The sequence below is a fragment of the Photinus pyralis genome, unplaced genomic scaffold (assembly GCF_008802855.1).
Source record: "Photinus pyralis isolate 1611_PpyrPB1 unplaced genomic scaffold, Ppyr1.3 Ppyr1.4_LG6, whole genome shotgun sequence".
Taxonomy (NCBI): Eukaryota; Metazoa; Arthropoda; class Insecta; order Coleoptera; family Lampyridae; genus Photinus; species Photinus pyralis.
The window spans coordinates 46,949,652-46,974,101 of NW_022170663.1; the positions used below are offsets into that span (position 1 = coordinate 46,949,652).

The window sequence follows — 24,450 nt, forward strand, 5'->3', positions numbered from 1 at the left end:
CCAAACTGCTCTCTCAACACTGAGACTGCCTTTACTATTTAATTATCGACATTACTAGAAATGCTAGTCGCACTGGAAACTAAAGTTTTATAGTTGAATGGCTTGTCGTTCGGAAAACAGAACTTTTAAAATGCAGATTGTGTATAGTGGTAATGGCCAGGAAAGATTGCCGGTCACAGCACACCATATGCCGATTTGTAATCTATGTTTTTCTTAAGATGCGAGCGCCTTCCGGAATAGGATCGTGCCAATGTTGATGAAGAAAACTATTCGTTCAAAATTGCCACGATAGTATCCCGGAAGTCGCATCTTAAGAAAAACATAGATTGTAGACCAGGATCCAGTGTTCTGTGACCGGCAATCTTTCCTGGAGTTTCATATTTTAATCTCAAATTTCGTGTTAGTAGATCCCGTAAATGCCATATTTTGCAGTAAAAATTCATGTCATTGCCCTTAGCAAATGAGTTGATTGCAGTTAATGTCGATTTTCCACTACGAAAACTTAGGAAATTTAAAGGCAGCCAGTTCCTTTCAATGACGGTATGAAACTGAGAGAGCTGAGCTAAAGTTTCTTCTCACTACAGAGCGATGATGATACTAGTGTATCTGTGAGTACTTTTAGTCGCTTTCGATATTTAATTTACGATTTCCGTATTGTTTTTCGTGTTCCCTATTTACTTAGGGATACATTGGCAAACTAGAAAAAGAGCTTTTTTTAAATTACACGACATACCCATGTACATTTTTTTAAAAATAAACCTGTATAGAACACGCGTCGATTACAGTTACTCATAAAAAAAGAACTTTCTCACTACACTATTTCTCTGCGACTACAGACTGCCAAACTGGCATCGCAAGGTAACAGTGGCGCGATAACAGGTAGATACATACGTCAGTGGTTCTCCCGACGGCGTCATTATTTTTGTTACCGATAACCGAAAACGCAAATCTTTTCAAATTAAAACAACTGTTGCCTAAGCGCAGGTACGCGATATGTTTCTAAAATTAATTTTTCACAAAATCTATCATTTTAATCTCGACGAAACTTCCCATAGTGCATTCAATTTTTTGTGTCTTACTGTCGTTTATTACCAATCGATTGACAGTAGTCCACTTTTTTACCGCAGGATTATAATCTTGTTCCCCACTTTTAGTAAGATCAGTGGATGTAACTGTGATAGTATCATCGGCAGCGGTGCAATTATGGAACCTTGCGGAGTAACGTTAACTGATTTAACATACAAATAATGTAAAACATTTTATTTCATACTGCTCTTTTTTATTAATATGCCATACAATTTTTCATTAGAATGTTGCACGCATTCAAATGAAAGCAAAAGTCGATTACTTGATTTGTTTGATCTGACAGTAGTTTAGTTTAACACAATTATATGGATGTCAGTTGATGTTGCTAGGCAATATGAAATATGATTGGTACTACAATCTCAAACGTCAGTTTGACAACATATGACACAAACGGTCTTCCTTTACCTCTTACGGATTTACGTTACCGTTTAGTTCTTATTTTACCGTTTATTTCTTATTTCGTACCTCTTACCGTTACGGAACTCTGAATCGGCCTTAAATGTTTTATAAAAACTGCTGCCTTTGCTCTGTTACCAACTCTAAAAGAACCTACTCGTGTTTTTAAGACATCTGCAACATGTATTGACAATTTTTTTATTACTAAAAATCTATCTTCGTCCACTGTCCTTAATATTAACCTAGACTTATCAGATCACAATGCTCAGCTACTTAAAGTTTCTAGTACTCGAAATGTTGCCAAATTAGATAATACATTTAGACGAAGGAAGTTTTCCAACGTTAATTATAATCGTTTTTGTAATTCATTGCTATCTGAAGAGTGGAATGAAGTTTATGCGCAATCTACTTCGGATGATGCATTTCATATATTTTTTAAGAAATTTAAGTATACCTTCAACGAATGCTTTCCTTTAACAAAATGTTTGCCGAATAAAAAGAGTACGTGTCCTTGGATGAATAGTGATCTACTGAAACTTAAAAAGAAGGTTATAATGTTTAGTGATTTATCAAAACTACACATAGGATTTAAAGAAGCTCACCGTTACGTTCATAAGTTGTATCAGACGCAACTTCTTGTTGCAAAAAAGCGATATTATAATAACAAAATTTTGAATTCTAATAACAAAACGAAAACCACTTGGGATATTGTTAATAGCTTAACCAATAGAAATAATACTAAAGGAACCCAAATACAAATTTATGACAGAGGCAGTCTAGTGAATAATCAGGAAGCTGCAAATTTGTTTAGTGTTCATTTTACTAAATTATACACAGACAGCAAATCAAATTTAATTCATTCTGTGCCGCAGTTGTCTGTAGCATTATCTTCGTCTTTATTTTTTAAACCACTTATTCCTTTGGATATAATCTCTATTATTGATGCGCTTAAATCGTCTTTTTCATATGGTTGTGACGAAGTGTCTTCAAATCTTTTAAAAAAATGCAAACATGCAATTGCCAGTCCACTGTGTTTTATATTAAATCTTATTTTTGTGACCGGAGTGTTCCCAACGCAACTTAAGTGTGCTCTGGTAAAACCGCTGTTCAAGAAGAATGATCCCCACTACATTAATAATTATAGGCCTATAAGCTTATTATCGAGCTTCTCAAAGGTTTTTGAACATGCCATTAATTCACAATTAAGGGACTACCTTTTACGTTTTGATATTATTAATCGTTTTCAACATGGATTTGTAAAAAATAAATCGACCGACACCGCCTTGTGTGAATTTGTTTCGGAAATTGTTACAGCGGTAGACAAAGGAATTAGCACTGTGGGCTTATTTATAGACCTTTCATCAGCTTTTGACACGGTGAATCACAATTTACTACTAGAAAAACTGTACAAATACGGTGCACGTTGAGATAAAAGGCCTAAACTCCGTACAATCTGCGCATGCGAAAGAAACGTCAAAGTTGCAATGTTATTAATTAAAATGTAGGTTAGGTTATTGTTTTCATCACAAGCTGGTATCTGTTATAATGAATAAACATATTCGTAAATCGTAATGTACATTTAAACTCACAGACTTTTGACGTTGTTATACCAAGAGCCATGTTTCGCTGCGGCAGTATAAAATTCGAAAAGGACAGTATAAGCCCCATGTTCACAAATCGTAACCCAAGACATTTCAAATACCTACGAATTGCTAATAAACCGGACGGCTACTACGGTGATAAAACTGGAACGCTCCTACTGGCATAAATATACAAATTTGCTTTCCTACCGCCTCCAATAAGACAGCCCGATTGTAGATGACAACCGACACAAACAGGCCGTCACGTAACTTCATTGTTCGTGCATTACATCAACGGACCCGACACTCACCGCTAGCACGAAGGAATGGGCCATCAAAACCAGGCTGTATAAGACCATGCATCAAGTCGTTGGCGTACGTGAACGTCACACGGTCACGTCCCTGCATTCAATTTAATGTGTGCTACTTTTAGGTTTCAGTTCTTCGTACAAAGATACCTTGCAAGCGGTCCGACAGAGTTTATGTGCGATTGCAAACCCGAACACAACGGCAGTAAGGTCACAAAGTTTCTAACGTGCTCCAAGATTTCAATTTGAAATTGTCTGAACCGGAATAGTCAAGAGAGCCGTGGACGAGAGAAAGATTACCAAACCCGTGGGATATAATCTGACTTGACAGATAATGTGAATCGATCTTAAATTGTGGACCTATTAGGTAAATAGCTGCATAATTTACAATAAAGTTTTATTTGTACTTGTGCTTCCATAGTTTCTGTAAAGAGAAGGCTGAGTATTGGGTCGCTGCAATGAAGTGATAGAAAGCCCTACGTTCAGTCTGTCGAGATGCTTCCCTGTTTCTAACTCAAAGGTTCTTCCAAAGAAGGTGCTTATTACTAATTTCTAAATTGCATGAAAAACCGTTTATTTGATTTTTTAAGAAGAAGTTAATGGGTTTCAAGAACAATAAATTTGATAAATATGTAAACTTTTTATTGCTTACCAATATTTTAAACATTAAATAATAATAAATTACAGAATAATAAAAAGGGCACCTTAGTTATAGTGAATTGGCAATTTCAAATTGAAATCTTGGAGCACATTAGAAACTTTGCGACCTTACTGACGTTGTGTTCGGGTTTGCAATCGCACATAAACTCTGTCGGACCGTTTGCAAGGCATCTTTGTACTAAGAACTGAAACCTACAAGTAGCAAACATTAAATTGAATGCAGGGACGTTCACGTACGCCAACGACTTGGTGCATGGTCTTATACAGCCGGGTTTTGACGGGCCATTCCTTCGTGCTAGCGGTGAGTGTCGGGTCCATTGATGTAATGCACAAACAATAAAGTTAAGTGACGGCCTGTTTGTGTCGGTTGTCATCTACAATCGGGCTGTCTTATTGGAGGCGGTAGGAAAGCAAATTTGTATATTTATGCCAGTAGGAGCGTTCCAGTTTTATCACCGTAGTAGCCGTCCGGTTTATTAGCGATTCGTAGGTATTTGAAATGTCTTGGGTTACGATTTGTGAACATGGGGCTTATACTGTCCTTTTCGAATTTTATACTGCCGCAGCGAAACATGGCTCTTGGTATAACAACGTCAAAAGTCTGTGAGTTTAAATGTACATTACGATTTACGAATATGTTTATTCATTATAACAGCCTGTGATGAAAACAATAACCTAACCTACATTTTAATTAATAACATTGCAACTTTGACGTTTCTTTCGCATGCGCAGATTGTACGGAGTTTAGGCCTTTTATCTCAACGTATACGGTGCCCGTGGGAATGTTCTAAGTTTATTTCAATCATATCTATCAAATAGAACTCAAATTGTAAAAATGCCATCGGGGGAAAGAAGTACTTGTGTATGTCACATCTGGAGTTCCACAGGGTTCTATCCTGGGTCCAACCTTGTTTGTCGATTTTCCATCATTTATTTCTGGTAAATGTAAAAGTGACGAAATATTTGTAACATGTTACGCGGATGATACTAACATCCTAATTAAATCTCGAAATAAAGAATCCTTGGCAAATAAACTCAATTCATTTTTGATAGATGTTGTACGTGGTGTAAAGATAATAAGCTAATTATTAATCATAGCAAGACTAGTGTTATTCACTTTACGCATACTCGAAATCCTGCCGGTGTTATTTCAATTTTAGGCCAACCTTGCGCTTCGTCTACCAAAAATTAGGACTAACTCTTGACTCTCACCTTCGTTGGTCCCCGCATGTAGATACTGTCTGCCTGAAACTTCAAAAATGTTGTTACACTCTTAGTGTTTTAAAAAATATATGTAGTCGTGAAGTATTATTGATGGTATACCACTCCTACTTTCACTCTCACGTGAGATATAATATTATCAATTGGGGCTATTGTCATAGTGTGGAAAGAATCCTGAGGCTTCAGAAGCGTGCAATACGCATAATATGCAACTTAGGCTACAAACAATCTTGTAGAGAATACTTTAAGGAGCTGAAAATCATGACTGATGGTGAATACTTACATATTGGAAATTTGCTCATACGTTTACGCACACAAATCAATTTTCAAAACCGCTGATCATACCTATAACACTAGAAATAAAAAATTAATACAAGCAACATCCCACAAGACATCACTTTTTGAGAAGAACTTTTGTTACAACGCAACTAAAATTTTTAACTCGCTATCACGTTTTATTAATACATCCTCGAAAAAAATAAACTATAAACAAAATTTAAAAGAATTATTGGTGTCAAATTGTTTTTATAATATGGAGGAATTCTATCAATTTGTAAAACCTTAGTTTAAAACGTATTTGGCAAGAACCGCACTAAAATACTAATAAATATTATTATTATTATTAAAAGATTACTTTGTAAATTTTAATAAATCGGTTGGAGAGAAACTTATATTCGCATTTTATTTCTTAAGTGTAACAAACCTTTATAGAAAATACTCACTTCCATCTCATTCTAATTATGTCTTGGCGCCTAATGTTAAGTATCAACGCCACAGGTTCCATTGCACTGGTTTTATCAATATCAGCGTGCTTTTTTTTTTGTCATACATAAATTGTAGTTTGTTTGTAATGGCTGCAGCCAGTCCATTCACCTACTGTTAGAAATCTGCTGTGAAGAGTACGTACGAAAAATTATGGACACAGCACACGTGTTATGATGATAAAAAATAATGACCATCGGACATCAGGGCAAAAAGATCAAAACAAAATTTCTCATTCAAATGAAAGCTACTGATCTACAAAATGTGCTGAAGTCGTGATGGCATATCAGAGCAACTTTTTTTATTTTTCAGGGTTTGGACTCTGGGAATGTTTGTATCTTATAGATAGTCAAGTTTATCAAATTTGATGAGACTAATAAGTTTAAAATTTATTAATACAAATCGCTAAATATTTATTTCATTGTACAACAATACATGTCTTCAAAAGTACATCGTTAGTTGGAGATATTTTGTATTTACAATTTCTTTATTTTGATATTTGTTTCATAATTTTGTACAATAATAAAATTTGATGATTAAAGCTTAATGTGACAATTTGTTAAACTAATTAAAAGGTTCGTGCGAGATGAGTGTGGTTTACTTTATATTGTCGACGTTCACTATACAATTACAGGATGTTCAAAATTGACGAACAAAACTGCAAACATTTCGAATGTTAAGACACATTGGTTACATTTGTAGCTTTTTTATTTGGTCCGCTATAAAAATCATAATATTACTAAATGAATTTCAAATTTATTAGGAAATAAAGAAAAATTAGATCAACAACGAACATCCCGTACATTTTTAAATAAATAGGGAGAAAGAGTTTTGAATGACTGCGATTAGTGAATGAATCGATCTTGTATACTTCCTCATAAACACACAGATATTTTAATATAGTTGAATTTGCACACCTGAGTTTTGAATGACTGCGATTAGTGAATGAATCGATCTTGTATACTTCCTCATAAACACACAGATATTTTAATATAGTTGAATTTGCACACCTGACATGCTAAAAAACAAAATAGGGATTCTACAAGGAAACGAACTGTAATGGTGTGAAGGACAAAAAATTTACTATACACATGTTAATCACAACGACTCATTTTTGTTATGTGTAAGAAACGAGAATGTAAGACACAACAAATTTCTGCCCGACTTATCCACATTTAACAATGATAAATTTTTTGTAACAAACTATCAGATAAGCATTTTCATGATCGCATCACGTGTAATAAATTTTAACAATGAAGTCGAGAAGAAATTTGTCGTAAAAATAGAATCAGCTTAACCATCCATTTGCACATACACCCTGTATTAACACAAAAACTAATTTCATAAATAACGTCCTAGTTCGTAAATGAAATTCAACGAATCGTATCTAAAATATTTGCATAAGAGTCTTCTTTACTTCCAAGCTACCCTCAAAAACTCGAAATTTATTTCGGAAATTGCTGGGTGGAATTTCCGAGATATAATCTGAATTATTGATTAAGTTGAAACTCTAAAAAAATTTGTTTCTATGCCTCTATTCATATTGAAATAAATGAATGACTGCACTAATTTACCTAAATGATTAAACCAAATTATGTTACCGATGGCAAGCTATCCATTGGATACACAAATATAATATTCATTTATAAATCGTTAAAATTTATATATATCACAGAAAAATTACAAAACTAAATTATAATTGCTAGTCTATAGAAAAATAATTTAATAAGTAAGATAACTCGCTATTGCGTGCTTATTTTTATACAGTTAAAACATTGTGTAAATATCTGAACTAGTAATACGTTAAAACAAAATAAAATGTATTTTCTAATTCTACATATACGGAAGTTAAAAATATGTAGGGCGGCTCGCTTGTGCATTCAAGTACACAGTTGGTCAAAGTAGATACTAAAAGAGAGTCGCCTGTTGTTCGCCAGGTGGCGCTTTCCTAATTCAGTTGACTCATAACTTTTTTGTTATTAAACATGTTACATTTTTAAAACAAAAGCAGTTTTTGACATTAATATATCAAAATATAACAGTATTTGAATGGGCGTGTTATCAAATAAATCTTTCGTAACATGCATTCTCAACACTCAACGTTTTTAAAAATATTTGAGCCAGTCTGAATTCGAAAAACGACCAGAGAAAATGTCAGCAAATGAGAGGGTGCTCTTTTGCAAGAAACTTTGGCCGACTTATTTGTATGCAACTATGAATCTACATCTCAAAGATGATAAGACCCAACCGGTTTGCCGCCCTCTGGAAATCACAAAAGGTTAAAAATAAAGATGTTACTAACTGAACATTTAAAAACCGAGTTTTACTTACACTATGAAATTTAACTAGCGTAAGTAGTAGGTAGTATAAAATGCTTATTATGTACAATGTACATGGTTCTATATACAGTATAAACTAAAAATGTCTTTGGCAAATGCACTAACCCTATAAATCAACATTACAACCTAACCTTCGTGATAAAAGTAGTTATAGCCAAGGTCGTGTCATGGAGTCAAACGGTTGCCTCATGCTTAAGGCCGGGTGATAACCGGGCGGGTACGCGCCAGGCGGTCCCAAGAGGCCCTGATGAAGCACGCCCGCCTGTAAATACTGCTGATATAATGGCGAACCGGCGTCCATTAACGGTGAGCCTTGATGTGGAGACATAAACGGATAACTCGGCGGCCTAGGTTGTGGCGCGCCGATAAACGGGTAACTACCGGTTGTCGACGCACTCGTTTGGTGGGCAGTTCGAACTTGTTTGTCCGTTGTTTCCGACCTATGATGGGCTGCCGCCGCGGCGGCCGCCATATAATAATTCGGCGCCGCCCTGTAATCTTCCAAAAAGTTCGGATATGTATCTTTGTCACCGTATAATCCGGAACTTAAACCGAGACCGGTCGGCGCCGGGCCGAAATTAAAAGCACTACCGGGAACTACACTGGCCGTCTTTAATGATATCGCACTTGGCTCAATACTACCCGTATTCTTCAAACCTGAATACGACTGGAAGCCCTGATTTGAACCGGCACTCTGCGTTGCATCGACAGGCGGGGTATTTTTCGCGTTTTTACGACGTTTCGATTTCTTATCGGCGAGCTGCTGAGAGCTCTGCGCCTGTGGTGTCTGCTGTAAGAACGGCTTGGCAGTTTGTAGCTCAGTCAGTTGCCTATTGTACCCGCCCGCCGACGTTTGTATATCGTGACCGTAAGGTTGACTGAATATTGGCAAACTCGAAGAGTTCGTCACTATCGGTTTATTGTACATGTGAGAAGCTGCGAGCGTTTTGTCGGCGTAATACATGTTTTCGCTCGGAAATCGGTCGACAATATGCGACACCGAGGGCGCCGTGTAGCTGGGTCTCGGAATCGACATTTCCGGCTGAGCCAGCAATGTCTTAGAGGCCTGACTTATGTTAATATCTGCGCTTCTATAGTCGGTTGCTTCGGCGTAACGCATCATCATATCGTCGGCCTCCTGCACGCTCGGCTGTGGCTCACTTGCCTTTGGAGGTCGGACGTAACCATACTGCGCTGTCGTCTTGTTAAAACCGATGTCACCGCTTCCCATATACGCCATGTTGGCGTACAGTTTCTTATCGGCGCCATCTGGTCGAGCGTTCAGATCCAATGGACCTTCACTGGAATTACTAGGATACAATGGGTCACCGCCGTAACTGTATAAATTTGTTGCCGCTGGGAAAGTATTCGTGTTCCGCATCGTTTCCGAGTCATTGGAAGCCGGTTGATTTTGAGCACTGAGCGAACGCGGATTGGGGATGTTTTGATGAACGTACTGCTGGGGCGTGTTTCTGCTACTAGGTCTCACTTGATGCTGCTGATTCAACTGACGACTGGAGATTAAGTTTATTTCGTAGTTTCTGTCGTACGTTTCTGGTTCCAAGGTAGAATTCGGTTGAGAGGGTGCGTCCGTTTCGTTGTACACGCGCTTTTTGACGGGGAACGTTGGAGTTTGTTTTTCTGGAAGCCTCGACTGCTGCTGCTGATACGGTTCACAGTTAGAAGCAGATTCTTGGGGAGAACTTGAGGTGGAGCAAACCGGGTAGTTTGTAGTGGGATATCCTGGCGCATTCACGTTTTGGTAGTTGGAATAGTTGGGGGTTACCTTAGCTTGATATTGGTCGGTTAACGGTTTACTGGTATCGTAAAATGGAGGTCTCGACTGGTCTGCATTATATGCAGGGGTGGTCGAGGTACTATAATTTGACAGCTGTGAATAGTAAGGGTTACCGTAGGAATATGTGGTGCTCTCAGTACTCGCAGGGGTGTACACGTGCTCAGAGTACTGGACATAAGGAGATTGTGGGCTCCCAGTTTTTTCCGGGCTGCTTTTATTCGACACAGTATCTTGATAAAAGCCAACCCTAATTTGGCCGTTCACTGTAGGATATGTAGACTTTGGAGACACGTCGGGTCTTGGAGACGCCATCACCGGGGATGCTCCCGATGGAGATCGATGTAAAGGTGACGGATATGGAGCAGGATAAGCACCCAATCGTTCGTCTATGCCAATCCTAGGCGAATCCATGTCCTGACTAAAGGAAGATCGTTCCGAAACTGTACTACCAGTACTCATTTTCCGTTGCCGTGATGTCGGCTGTCCCTGAGGGGTAGCCGGACTGTCCGTGCTCGGCGAAACCTCAGGAAGTGAAACTTTACGAGCCTCCTCCTTCACTTTGTCCTTACCATCATCAACTTTTTCGCTTTCTTTGCCTTCAGTTTTTTGTTCAACTTTCTTCTGGATTAGCGGAACTTTTGGCGCCCCAAAAGCTTTGAACCAGGCGCTTAAATTTGGCGTCGCTTTCCCCGGCGTTATTTCCGCAATATCCGTTTTCACTTCTTTCTTCTCAGCTTTGCTTTCGGCTGGGGAAACATTGCGATTTTCCGTGTCACAAATCGGCGATTCCGCTTTTTTAACTACAGGCGCCTTATGATCATCATCTTTCTTAACATCATCTACAAACTTATGCTTGCCGAAACTGTCCAAAACAGACCCCAAACTTAACTTTGGGGTACTCTCCGCCGTTTTCACGATTAAAGAATTCTTCGTATCCTTAATTTTCGAGAGCGGACCCAACGGAAACACATCCTCCACTTTTACGGCGTTCTGCACATTCGACAACAAATTACCTTTACTTTTGCCCGGCTGCAAACGGTCGATTGTTCTTTGCACTTCGCGCTTTTTCAAAAATTTAGTCGGATCCCTATGAAACGTGCGCCGCTTAATCTCTTTGCCCATAACATCCTTGCGCGGTACAGGTTTTTCCAGCCTCTTGCGGTAATCGTTATCAATTTTACTGCCGATATTTTCAAACTCCTCCGCGCCGATGTAATGCGATGGCGAATTACTGGCGGAACTAAATTCGGATAGTCGAGGAGTATCATCGAGCCACTTATTTATGTCTTTAAGTGTTTGTTCTGTAGCTAAAGTTAAGGCTTCGATTGCCGCATTTTTTGTTCCGTAAAGCTTCTTGTCTTTTTTGAACGATTTTTTTACGTCTGAATGGACACTTTCGCCGGAACTGTAGTCACCATCCTGACTGCAATTCACATTTTTACTTTTCGATTTTAATTTATTTTTAAAAGCGTCGTATTTCTTGTTTTTATTATCATGACGCTTTTCGTTTTCCTTCGTTCTATCATCACTATCTTCGTAGTCGCTACTCTTCACTTTATTCGATAATTCACTCTTCGCTTTAAGCTTTTCAATCGTTTCACGAAGTTTATTATGCTTATCCTTTTGTTTTGGAGGGGAATGCGATCGTTCTTTGTTTTTCAATTCTTTGACATCGACCTTTTTTTCTATCTTGACTTTCGAATCTCGCCATTTATCCTTTTGTTTTTCTTTCCCTATAATTAAATTGAATAATAGTGGGTTTCTAATTTGAATAATAGCCCTGAGACCAAAGTATGGCGCTTCATCTGTGATTACTGCTATTCAAATCAATTTTTAATTATGGAACTTATCGAGCAACATTCTTTAGTCACAAACATACTAGATTAATTTGGCAAATTCAGATTTTGTTTTAATTTTATTCAATTAGTTTTCTCGCAGCATCCTTGCAATAAGTTATGGAATCCCAAATTCAATTTTAGTACAGATATCGGTAGGTAAGAAGGTTATAGGCGCCCTATGCGCAGATGACTCCGTGGCGCACTAATATTTGAAATAATTTTTCCATGGAGGTTTTATCAATAGAAGCTCTAATAATTCTATAACCAAGAAAGTGTAACCATTTATTTTAAAATGTAAACCGGAAGACCTACAAGAAATAAATTCAGGATAGATCTTGAGAGGAAATTACAAATTTTAGACTTGAAATTTCTCTGGAATGACGTCGCTCCAGCAGGTGCATCCAAAATCAAACTCACGCACCCAGATGAGTATTGGCATTTTTTAGGTACAGAGTACGAGCGCCCAAATTGCTTCCAGACATGTGGTAAACAACGGGAGAGGCATGTGGCGCAGACAGTTTACGCCAAATAGATTCAGTCATCAGTGGAAATTATTAGAATGCGAGACTGTATCTGAGAATCTATCCATCATAGAGGCTTGCGGTAAAAAAATTTATTACTAAAATGGCCACGAGCAAAACCTGGAAAATACTTTTAAGTTTCTGAAATGGCCGCTAGGGGGCGTAACTGCAATCTGGAATCTAAAAAACTGATGTTTCTGTGAATTCCGCTACATTAACCTAACAAAAAAATGTCCGGTCTTTGAAGTTGACGATAATCTGAACAATTTTTGTTTGACAATTTTTCCTGTATAGAGAATAACTCTTGTCAATTAACCCGAGTTTGTTAAAATCGGTTCAGTCGTTTCGAAGATACAGGGTGTTCTTTACGGAAACCTTTGAATACCCCCCACCACTTCATTTTTAGAGATACAGGAAAAATTGCCAAACAAAAAAGGTTCAGATTATCGTCGTCTTCAAAGACCGGACATTTTTTTGTTAGGTTAATATAGCGGAATTCACAGAAAAATCACTTTTTTAGATTCCAGATTGCAGTTACGCCCCCTAGCGGCCATTTCAGACACTTAAAAATATTTTCTCTGTTTTGCGTTTATAATGACAGTATTCCGATATCAAAAATAGTGCTGGAATGAGTTTCATTCCAACACTATTTTTGGTAACTATTTTCCACAACTGACAGATTTTTAAGAACATTTGGTATTCAGTGGTTGGCATGCTCGTCTAAATCATCCACGCTGATCATATACGCGAATGTTCAATTCAAAGTTCTGCCTGAATGAGTTAGACGTTAATACTTATCTCAACGGTTATTGTTATAACATTATGTTACAGTTATTAACGATACGGGTAATTGAAATCATTAGGTATTGAAAATTCAGTGTAGGTACTTAGAGAAATCCACATTTAATACAAATGAGGTTTAATAACCTAACAAAATTACAAAACTAATCTTTGTCACTAAATGTACAATTATTATAAACTTTTAGAATACCTAATTGTGGAATTATTGCCTGGTAGCAAATTAAGAACAGTCTCTTCTGCTAACTGTCGAAGTTCTGGAGGAGTGGAAGGAAGAATTTCTTCGCACATTATTCACTTTTTATTGAAAAAACTAAAATATACTGCACAAATTCGTATTTGACGCGCTTGTTAAATTGAATTTTTTCAAAATGTAGCGTAGCCAACTTAATTTCTTTATTGAAGTATTTATTACAGAAAATGTCAGAATTGTTAATTTTTTTAATACAATTAAAATGCTCAACAGAGAAAATAGTATAAAGCATATGTTGCAGAAGGCCTTTCTAGCACTCGTTCATTCGAACCTTCGCGGCTCAGGTTCGAAACTTGAACTCGTGCTAGAATATAGCGTCTTCTGCAACTTATGCTTTAATATACTATTCCAGGTTTTTCTCGTGGCCGTTTTAGTAATAAATGTTTTTACCGCAAGCCTCTATGGTGGACAGGTTCTCAGATACAGTATCTCGCATTCTTATTTGGCCACCCTGTACAATACTACACTGCGTTTGCATCTCCAGAAGTTGGAGGCTTCTATACGTCCACAAATAAGAATAAGTGTGCGTTTTTGGGATGTCTAGAGAATTGATTAATTGAAGTTTTGGATATTTAAAGGTTGAGTCTCAAATCGTGTTTCATCGGTCAACTTTGGACAGACTCGTTTACCCTGAAACTCATACCCAGGCGCTGTCCTTGGCCATATTTTGGTTGCAATTAGCAGTCCATGTACTGTATGGTCTAAGATTGAAGTACTCTAGCAACAAAGCCTCCTTGTGCTGTCATTGTCACGTTTGTTAATAACTTTGGCAAGCATGTACTGTATCTCCATAAACTGCATCTCAAGCTGAGAACCCGCTATAGAGTATTTTAAAGCTATTAACAATGACTTTTCCGCAAAAATTCGCATACCGAAAACTGATGAACTGTATAGTAATAGGTGTGGGTAATAATCTACCAAGAGAACAAACATCGCAAATTATTATTATTTTCTGTTTAAGAAAATTAATAAAAATACAAAAAAAATGATAGTAAAAGTAGTAAAGAAGAATTTCAGGAAATTTATTAGGTTTCTTTTTCTTTTGCCAGCAGCCAAATTCTATACATGAAATTTTTTTGAGCATTAAATATTTGAAAGTTGAAAAAACCAATGAAAATACTTTGTAATACAGTTAAACTCTGATTATCCGGGACCAGCCGAAGCATAGATAATCGCAAAGCACGGATAATCCAAGTAATATTTATTTTTCTTATATGAACATATTGTATACATATATACAGGGTGTTACACCCGAAAACGGCAGTTAGAACTCATTAAAACAAATAACTTTTCGTAGTTCCAATTTTTGATTTGGTGTTTCGGTTCGAAGTTATTAGCGTTTTTTGAAAAATCGTCGAAATTCTCTTATTTCCAGGACTATTGAAAACAAAAATTTTCAAAACTATCTTTCAGTTCTCCAAAACATTTGTATCTGCATAAAATAGCGATCAATTAAAATTTTCAAAAAAACATTTTTTGATAACCACCTCATTGATTTTTGAAAGTAAAACATAAAATCCCCACAGTATCTACTACATTTGTCCTAAACATTTTTAAAATAATAATAATAAACTTTATTTCCTCATATTTCTTATGTTATATAAATGTGATATTTTCTTGTGACCTGTGTCAAAATTGTAGCACCCCCCCCCCCTGATCACCCTGTAAGGCTCAGCCCCGGGGAAGTACCACATTATTGTAGTTACCTTTAGACGTCACATGTGCTTCTTCTTCACTTAAATAGGAGCTTTTACTTTTCCTCGCAACTGGATTATAGACACTCTCCGGACTAGAAGGAGGAAATGAAGGTGGCGGACTATCACTCCAATCACCTTGACTGAAACTACTCAAACTCCTACTTCTACTTCGACTCTTAATAGGACTCTGCACTAATCTTGAAGATTTTCTCCTCCCTTTAGTGTTCTTCTTTTTCCGGCTCTGTTTTGTACTTTTCTTTGATTTGACGTCATCTTTCACCTTGGAAACCTTCTTTTTATTTTTAGCTTCGGAAAAATCAACCGAGTTACTACATCTACTAACAGAATCGTCCGAAACCGACGGCTGACGTTTTTTGTCGGTTTGCGCAGCTAACGTCGGTTTACGTATAGTTGCCACGTCGTTGATAGTTTTGTGTTTGTTGTCCAATTTATCATCAAAGTCGGTATCGGGATACTCGACTGCTATTTCGTCATCCGAGGAGGTCACTTGATCAAGATAGCGTTCTGTGGCCTTCTCAAAAACTGTGAGTAAGTTGCCGACCATCTCGGTGTACTCTACAAAAGTCAAGGGTTGTAGGCTGCGAATTATAAGGGGGAGTGTTTACCGTTATCGACCCCGTTGTATAGGCGACAGTTGTCGATGATCAGTTGGAAGTCTCCTCGAAAACGTGCAAATGTTTTGTAGTATCCAGAATCGAGTCTGTCCTCCATTCTTTGAAGATCCATCGGCTTACGAATAACCGAGTAGTAATTGGGTGCATATTCCTCCTCCACGGCGTCAACAAAGGGCCAAGCGTCCTCGTGGTTTTTCACGTAATCTAAAATTTTATGCATACCTGTTTGAAGATCTTCATCAGTTTGACGAAATCTAGAAGAGATAAGATAAAATCAAGATAACCACTCAACATTTCTCTAAATCATTAAGAGCAGCCATGTCTGTTTACAGTATACTTGAAACTGGTTTAAAGACTACCTTTCTGATAGAAACCAACGAACGAAAATAGTGTCTGATGGTAATATTTTGATTTCTGACTCCCTAAGCATTAAATGTGGTGTCCTGCAGGGTAGCATTTTAGGTCCCTTGCTATTCAATATATATGTTTCTGATCTTCACCGATACATTAAATACAGTGACATACATCAGTATGCAGACGATATACAAGTTTTGAAAAATGTACCATTAAAGGGTCTCAATGAGCATATTAATCAACTAAACTGTGACTTAATGGTTATGTGTGGGCAACACTAAATAATCTTAAACTGAACCCTGCTAAAACTATAATCATCCCAGTCGGTACCAAAAAAGGCATACAAAGATTTTTTCAAGAACAAACACAAGCTGTGAAAATAAATGGTGTCTGTGTAGAATTTGCAACCTCTGCGCGAGTCCTTGGTTTAACTCTGGATCGAACTTTAACCTGGGAACCTCACATTATCTGCTCAAAATCACTATATAAACTGAGAACTTTATATAAGGCTAAAAATCTTTTGTGTACACACATTACACTAAAGCTGGTAAAACAATTAATACTACCTCATTTAACATATGGTGATGTGTGTTATCAGGGAAAAAACAATTGTCTTATAAAACACAAAAAATTCAAAATTACTGTTTACGTTTTGTGTGTAATCTTAAACATAGTGATCATATACAACCTATACTTAACTATCATAATATGCTAAATCTGAGAACTAATCGAATATACCACATGCTAAGACTTTTGCATAAAATCATTCTTAATCGAATACCGCTTTATCTCTACACAAACTTTCGGGCACTCAGTAGTTTCCATTGTTACGGTACTAGGACTTCAAATATTTATATTCCTAAGGCTCAGACAAGCATTGGAGCATCGTCCTTTTATATACAAGCGGCCAAATTGTGGAACAAGCTGCCAGAAGATGTTAGACACACCAGGTCCTGTAATGGTTTCGATCGCACGTTTTTTGTTTGTTGCAGGACTCTGAACATGTTTTTTTGATGTTTAATGTGTAAATTTATACGTAGAGAGCTATTATGTTTTCGTTTTTCTTGTTATACTGTTTTACTTACTTTTTTTTTTGTTATATTTACTTTGTATTTCATAGTATTGTTAACTTGTTTTGTTATATCTGATGCCACCAAGTTTGTAGAGGGGGGATACTAATGGCCTTATGGCTTCTCCTATCCCTTAATACATTTATATTATTATTATTATTATTATTATACCACAATTTAATAATTTTGATGGTTTTCAACAAAAATCACATGTGATAAATGAAGCTCGAATCAAGTGACAATTTGATTAAATTAAACAATGTTGCCTTGTTTTATATTCTTCCCTTAAATACAAACTTACCAAGTATTCTGAAATTCTACCAATTCATTTAATACCTCAGACACCCCCGCCCCACGAACAAGTTAGCCGACCGGCACGCAACCGTAAAATAAGAGGACTATAGTTTAATAATCCAATTGCAGAAAACGACCTCACAAATACTACGACAAACCCTTACACTAATGACGTCTTCAACTTCTTCCGATTTGTATTTAACACCGGTTGTATCACAATCTGTCCCGTTGCCGAAGCTAAAGAATTATTTGTTTGTCTACCGACAGTAGTCGCACTAGCCGTGCTCGACTTAACGTTGCTGGATATTTCATTACTGGCCCGATTCAAACTTTGACTAGACGATCGAGTGACACTCGAACCGCAATCTGCAAAAATGCGAGTGGTAAAAATCGACTTTACCCCGTTCCGGCTTACCTTTACTACTGCTCGAACTGCTCGAATTATGGCGTTGCTTTTCTTTCTTCTCGGGTTTTTTATTTCCAGCCATTTCATACCGAGCTTCTGAATTGTCACTTTCGTTGTCCTGTTCGCGTAAACGAGATCTTCGTTCGTACGCGTCTTGCCGTCGCTTTTCCGATTCTAATTTGCGTTTTAGTTCTTCTTTTTCCTTGTCTAACACAGCTTCAAGTTTCACCTTTTCTGCACGTTCGGTTTCCTACATTTATAAAAAAAAACCATTAATGATAAGAAAGAAAGAAGTGATTGGAGTGGTAGTAGTACAGAGAAATAAATAAACTGAAATGGGAATATCCCAAGAGTCGATTGAATGGAAAAGATTTACTAGTTCTAGACTTACTCAAGATACAGATGGACAGATAATCCAAAAACAGGTGAAGTACCTATGTCTAATGTAGGATCCATTTTAGAAAATTCTGCCGTATTTATTTGTGAATTTGACTAGTGGAATTGTAAGAATAAATTTTTTATCATTTGGTGGAATTTCCACATCTTTTAATATCTGTACAGCATTGATTTCTTAATGGATTCCAGATGTCTGGAGATGAGTGGTGGGGGCTATTTGATTACAACTGCGAACTCGGCATGTGTTGATCATATTTGGGAATGATTTATTGACATGGATTTTATCTCATTGGAAGTGCAAAATGAAGCAAACGCATCAACGATTAAAGATGTCCGCTTTTGTTAATAAAAACCTAATTTGTAGGCGTTCATTAATCAGTAAGAAATTGAGGGGAGGGGGGCATTCCGGAAAATTGTTTATATTGATTCAGTATTGAGCTGAGGAAGGATTAACCATAGAATCCAGAGTAACAATTTTAATTTAAAAATTACGAGTGAGACCGCGATATAACACGTTGATCAGGAGCGGAGGTATGATTCAGTTTTGAGTTTGAGTCATGGACTATGTTTTTCCTTATCATAGTCCATGGCTACTAGACTAAAAACTCGTGAAAACAGAATCTTTATAATTAATTTTTCGCGTACATGAAGAGGTAGAATAATCGTTTTACATGATTGCCGAATAAGTAAACCCTGCACCATAGGCAACAAACGTGGCTCCCACCTTCCACATCATGCTCAGTCGGTTTCTTCAAGCAGGCGCATCAAACGTAATAATAATATGGTAAAACGGAGCGACTCTTCCCACTTAACAGGTAATTAAATTCCACACAAAAGGCGCGTAAATTACGTTGGTATTTGTTTGTGTTGGGGTTTTATTGCATTTTAATTAAGTTATCAAGAAATATGAATGAAGTGGAGTATCTAATTATGTATAAGTTATCTTAAATTGACCATGTAATGATTTTCATATTAAAAACATACTTTTTTTAAAGTTTTCTTACAAAATCAGAAATCTGGTCCCAAAAATGATATCTTATAGATTCCAGAATATCTTATGATTTTCCAATTTGTGGAAAGCAAGAAAAATTATTAGACAGATAAAGCTGTGATTGAATCATGATGTTCCTGTGAAGAAGAGAAATAGATTACCACTTTCTTCATTTCAATTATGATCACTCAATACGGAAGAAGTCACACAAAACAATACAAATTTGCAAAGAAACTTTATTATTTAAATTATTATTATTATTCATATTTTTCACGAAGATGTGTTTCCCGCCACTAAATAATTTCCACAAAAGCTAATCTATGTTATGATTAAAAACAAATCAAATGCACCCACATATATATTTCGTAATTAACTCTAATTTTTTCGAATTTGTATGTACAAAGAAAAACTACGCAATATGCATGAGAAGATAGATGTATGGTCATGTGTAATCTTTTTAACGCAACCTGTCAAATTAGTTAATTTAAAGTAGCATTCACAACCTCAAAATTAATACCTACAATTAACAATCGAAAATGAACGTAAATGTTTAAAGCTACGTATTTTAAGGGTACATTCACAATATAGAAAATTAATCGTCGAAATTAATACTTAACGCAGAATTTTGCAAACTGCAAACTTTGTCGCTTAATTTTACGGAAATGAACAGAGGTGCGCATGCGTGCCTTTATATGACAGCCGACATAACCCTGTTTTGATTTTGTACATAACATGAATGTGGCGAACAGAAAAAAGTATCTTGCCACTTTAGGATAAGGCTAGTTACAGTTAAAAGACACTATTAACACAAACACTGATTCTTGTGCTGCGCTACAAGGTTATGTTGAAACTTGTTGTATAAACATTAACCATTGCCTCGCAGATAATAGGTGGCGACACTGCTTAAACATTAATTCACGTATTAATTTCAGGCATTGCGAATGATTGCTTTGCTTAAAGTTAACGAAATAATTTCACTCATTAATTATAAACATTAATTGGAGGTTGTGAATGCAGCTTTAAACGTCACCTAAAATTTCCACAGCCTTCTCTAAGTCAAAATTTTTTTGCTCACACCTTACTTTACACAACTTAGTGATTGTTATGATGTCCCTTCATTCAAAAGTATTCTTTTGTTCTTTTTTATTTATATAATTCATTTGTTCAGAAACGAGTTTCGATTTTACCAAAAAATTAATTGCAATTTGTTAATTTGAATTACATAATATTTCAAATACTGACATGTCACAATCAACATCAAAAGATGAAAAAGGCTCTGTGCCTTCAAATCGAGAATCGAAATATATCCGACCCACATACACATTTTCACAAGGTAATAACAGTGATGATGAAGAGAATAAAACCGGTACACATACTAAGCCTATTGTATTGTATTGTATGGGTGGCACTCCTTAGGTACATACAGGTCACATCAACAGCCGTCTGTGTGACCTACCACAGTCGTGGTTTGACTGCCAGCTTTACATGCCCTCCAAAGCATGGTAACGCGTTCATTGCTGGAGGAAATCACTAATTTTAAATAAAAAAATTCAAGATGGCGTCCGCAAACAAATTGCTTTAACCTCTAAATATGTGAAGTAATGTCAAAAAGATATTCATGTCTATATCTCAAATGGTTTGAGCGTGAGAGCTTCTGTTCCACCTTTAATAGCGACCCTGTATAGTATCGAGTATAAAAATGTTGTTTTCAAAATAAGTCAGTTAAAAGTTATCCGACCTAACCTCTTTTTTTGATTTGAACATCCTGTATATTTTAATATAAAAAGGTAGCATATTAAAATCTCTTTTCAAAAATATAACACTAAACAAATTGAATATTGATTAAAAATGGTTTTTAAATTAAAAAATCAAAAATCATTTTGAATTTGTGTAAATCTTTTGGAATCCTTTTTGAGTTTTTTAAAATCACCTGAATCTTTTTTTAATATCATCCCTTGTGAATTATATTTTTGAAGAGATTTTAATATACAGTGCCACCATGTCAGAAAAGCCCCGGAAAATATGTGAACTAATTTTGAAATAAATCAAACTGGCCAATAGAAAGTCTGCAAAACGACGCGATACATTCCGCGCCATAATTATTAATTATTCCCTTTTGACAGTTGACGCTTCACGTTATTTTAGTTTACACTATTCCTGTTGTATTTGCTTTATTTTACGTTTTCCGTCTCCAGTTTTATACAAACTCGTCTTTTTCAAGAGGGATATAGCTTGGATATACGATCTGATAAGGTATGTAATTCCCTTAAAGTGTTTTTAAATTTTGCATCAGAATGTACCGTCTAAATTTCTAGCGCCCTCGGACACGCCCTGTCAGGGACTTTCTGAGCGTGGTGCCACTGTACTACCTTTTTTAGATTAAAATATACAGGGTGTTCGAGTTAAAGAATGAGGTTAGGTGAGTCTGTGTGCTTGTTTTGAAAACGGCAGATTAGTCAATAATCATTATAAAAAAACTTGTGTAGTAAACATTTTTCTGTATCTCCTAAATTGACAATTTTTCAATTTTCCTCCATATCTCTAAAGCGAGAAAATATTTCCCAATTTTGATTTTACCATTTTAAGTTTGACCTTAAAAGAGAACAAGACACCAATATTACTTTTTTGATACCACTAACAATTACGGAGATACGATCTAAAAATGTCAAAAATAGGACACCTGCAAGTGGAGAGATTTTCCGATTAACTATTTCTCAAACAAGATGATCCTGCTAACAAGTTAGGTTTTTGGTTTCATTAATAAAAATAGCAATGAGAATACAAGAAAAACGCTTAGGAATATTTTTAATAAACCATGTGGAAAGCAGACCCAGAAAAGCGGTGTAACCTTAAAGTCTCTAGTGTAATTTATATTGCATTCTTGCTTTTTTGTCCATTGTATTGTTTATGACCAACATTTTTTAAATTGTATTTTTTTGTCTGACGTATCCTATACAATTCAAAATTTGTCTTGGGAATTAATATATATTATTATTATTATTGGATTTGACCCAATTTCAATAGGCTTGTTACATGTGGCATATAGCTCAACTGTTTGAAACGAATCAGTCCATGCGTTTGCCAGATATCCTGTGCACAGACAGACAGACACCATCTACTCCTAAAAGGCTTGCATCGCTTTGCTCTGCCACTTAATGATCAGGGAATAGTCATAACTGCCTGAAAATATCCGGGAATATCAAAGAATACTTGAAAATTGACTAAGTATTCCCAAATACGGGAATCCCTGGACGTTTTATTCCTTGGTTGACCCCTCAGTAGCACATGTAAAATGCAAGTGTCAAGCTTTGATATACCGGAGAAACCCAGGTTCCTAATTAAATTGTCCATTCCTATGGAAATGAACTGTCAGTTAAATTTAATTTAAATATGAAAGACAGGCCTTCAGATTATATAGCATTGGGATTAACAACAGGGTTAATATTAATGAAAATTCTATATACCTGCTTCCGTTTCGTATCAAGCCTACTTGATGTCCTTCTTGGTTGGTTGTCCAGTAACCGTTTTCTTGCGAGTTGTTCTTTCTCACAAAAAAGTCTGGGTAACTCGGGAAGAAAATTTTCTGTAAGTGTGTGATACAGCTGGCATTCAGCTTTGGACGTAGACTCCTTAAACTTTTTGGCAAGTTGAAACCAATCCTCCTCTGTAAAACACACAACTTGCCACACGGACTTCCCCTTCCTATTATTTTTTACGTTAAAATCCTCCCTATACAGTCTTGTCCCGTAAAAGTACCAATAAGCAGACTTATTATCGTCATAGCCCAGGGGTTCGACCCTTAAACTGTCTGCCTCGAGATTTTTCAGTTGTTCGAGCACATCTTCCGCGTCGAGCCGAAAATCGCACAACGCGTGTAAAATATCCACCTTTGTTCGTAAGGGTAACAATTGAAAATCTATGTCTGTATTAAACGGATTATACCGATCATGCTCTTTACATTTCTCCCGAAACAATCTCCTTAAAAACATCTGATAATTAAACGTAGAGATTTCATTGTTGGGGAGACACCCTGTTAACAGTCGAACAATAAGTTCCTGAAGCCACGAGGTTTCTTCGGTACCGTCTGTTAGGAGAGCTTCTTCTAGGTCCTATAATCATACAATTACTGTGAGACACTCGGAGATCGTCGCAATACCTCGATATCGAAGTCTAACAAATTAAAGGCTGTACGAAATAATGAGCAAAAATGTGCTATACTCGGTACTTCCCACCATGACTGTATATCTACAACAACAAACATTACAACAAGTGGAAATAAATTGAAAAAAAAGCATTACACACCTAAAATACTAATGAAAGTTGGAAACATAACCTATACTGTAATCAACACATATAACCTCTCTAATTCACATTAAATCGCTCGACGAAAATGAGTTACAATCCATTTTCTGGGCCATAAACTGCTGTCTTCTCTTAACCGTTACGTACTGCGATCATTCCACTTTTGACCAAAATTGCCATTTCTCAAACAAGCTACCCACACGCACTGATAAATACAATGCTACAACCACTTGCCTTTCAATCTTTCCAATATTTTAAAGTCGCACGGGGGTGATTTGTATTAAAATTTAAGCGCAGTACTCGAGCTTCGTTTGTGGAATTTAAACGTTGATTTTTATGAAAGAATAAAAATTTTTAAATGCAATTTTATGTAAAAAAAACCAGTGGCGGTACGTCGAGATTACCGCCATTATTATTCGTATTGAGGACGCATTTAAATCGAAATGTGACTCCTCATCGATGGGCATGCGTCATTTTTTGAATTTCGGCCTCATTTTCAAAACATTTTGACCTCGGTGTAATATTACATGCAATACATTTTTCATTACCAAGAAAATTCGGACGTTACCACCAGGAAGTGGAGAGCAATGGACCGAAATGAGGACCAAACAGAGGAGAAGTCTTTGAGCATTGTCCACATTTGAACTTCTCTAGGGTCATCTTCAAAGTCACAAAGAAACTGAAGGCCAAGGAAATTCCAGGGATGGCAAAGACTAGCACAAAATACTTCAGATTAACTTTCATC

At 36.4% G+C, this 24,450-nt stretch overlaps 1 protein-coding gene and 1 long non-coding RNA gene across 4 annotated transcripts; one reads left to right on the forward strand and one right to left on the reverse strand.

Annotated features, from left to right (window-relative positions):
- The first annotated feature begins 2,909 nt into the window (after nucleotides 1-2,909).
- On the forward strand, nucleotides 2,910-4,455 carry LOC116175078. 3 transcript variants are annotated; one of them, XR_004146238.1, is made up of 4 exons: nucleotides 2,910-3,015; nucleotides 3,074-3,437; nucleotides 3,496-3,737; nucleotides 3,792-4,455. It is a non-coding gene; the product is annotated as an uncharacterized LOC116175078 (long non-coding RNA). The 3 variants fall into 3 exon arrangements; XR_004146239.1 differs by having other exon boundaries at nucleotides 2,912-3,437; nucleotides 3,792-3,905; nucleotides 4,080-4,455; XR_004146237.1 differs by having other exon boundaries at nucleotides 2,914-3,437.
- A 3,196-nt stretch (nucleotides 4,456-7,651) lies between these two features.
- On the reverse strand, nucleotides 7,652-24,075 carry LOC116175076. Its single transcript, XM_031493148.1, has 8 exons — nucleotides 23,706-24,075; nucleotides 23,560-23,648; nucleotides 22,868-23,512; nucleotides 18,026-18,266; nucleotides 17,775-17,976; nucleotides 15,884-16,146; nucleotides 15,267-15,833; nucleotides 7,652-11,883 (listed from the first exon to the last, which is right to left on the reverse strand). The coding sequence occupies exons 1-8, from the start codon at nucleotides 23,731-23,733 to the stop codon at nucleotides 8,501-8,503; spliced, it is 5,418 nt and encodes a 1,805-aa protein (XP_031349008.1). The 5' UTR covers nucleotides 23,734-24,075; the 3' UTR covers nucleotides 7,652-8,500.
- Nucleotides 24,076-24,450: the final 375 nt, after the last annotated feature.

Coding starts and splice junctions, on each gene's coding strand:
- LOC116175076 (XM_031493148.1), bottom strand. CDS start 23,733: ATGTTTCCAACTTTCATTAGTATTTTAG. Junction 18,267..22,867: donor TTGATACGAAACGGAAGCAG/GTATATAGAATT, acceptor TTATAAATGTAG/GAAACCGAACGTGCAGAAAA. Junction 11,884..15,266: donor AGCACATGTGACGTCTAAAG/GTAACTACAATA, acceptor ATTTAATTATAG/GGAAAGAAAAACAAAAGGAT.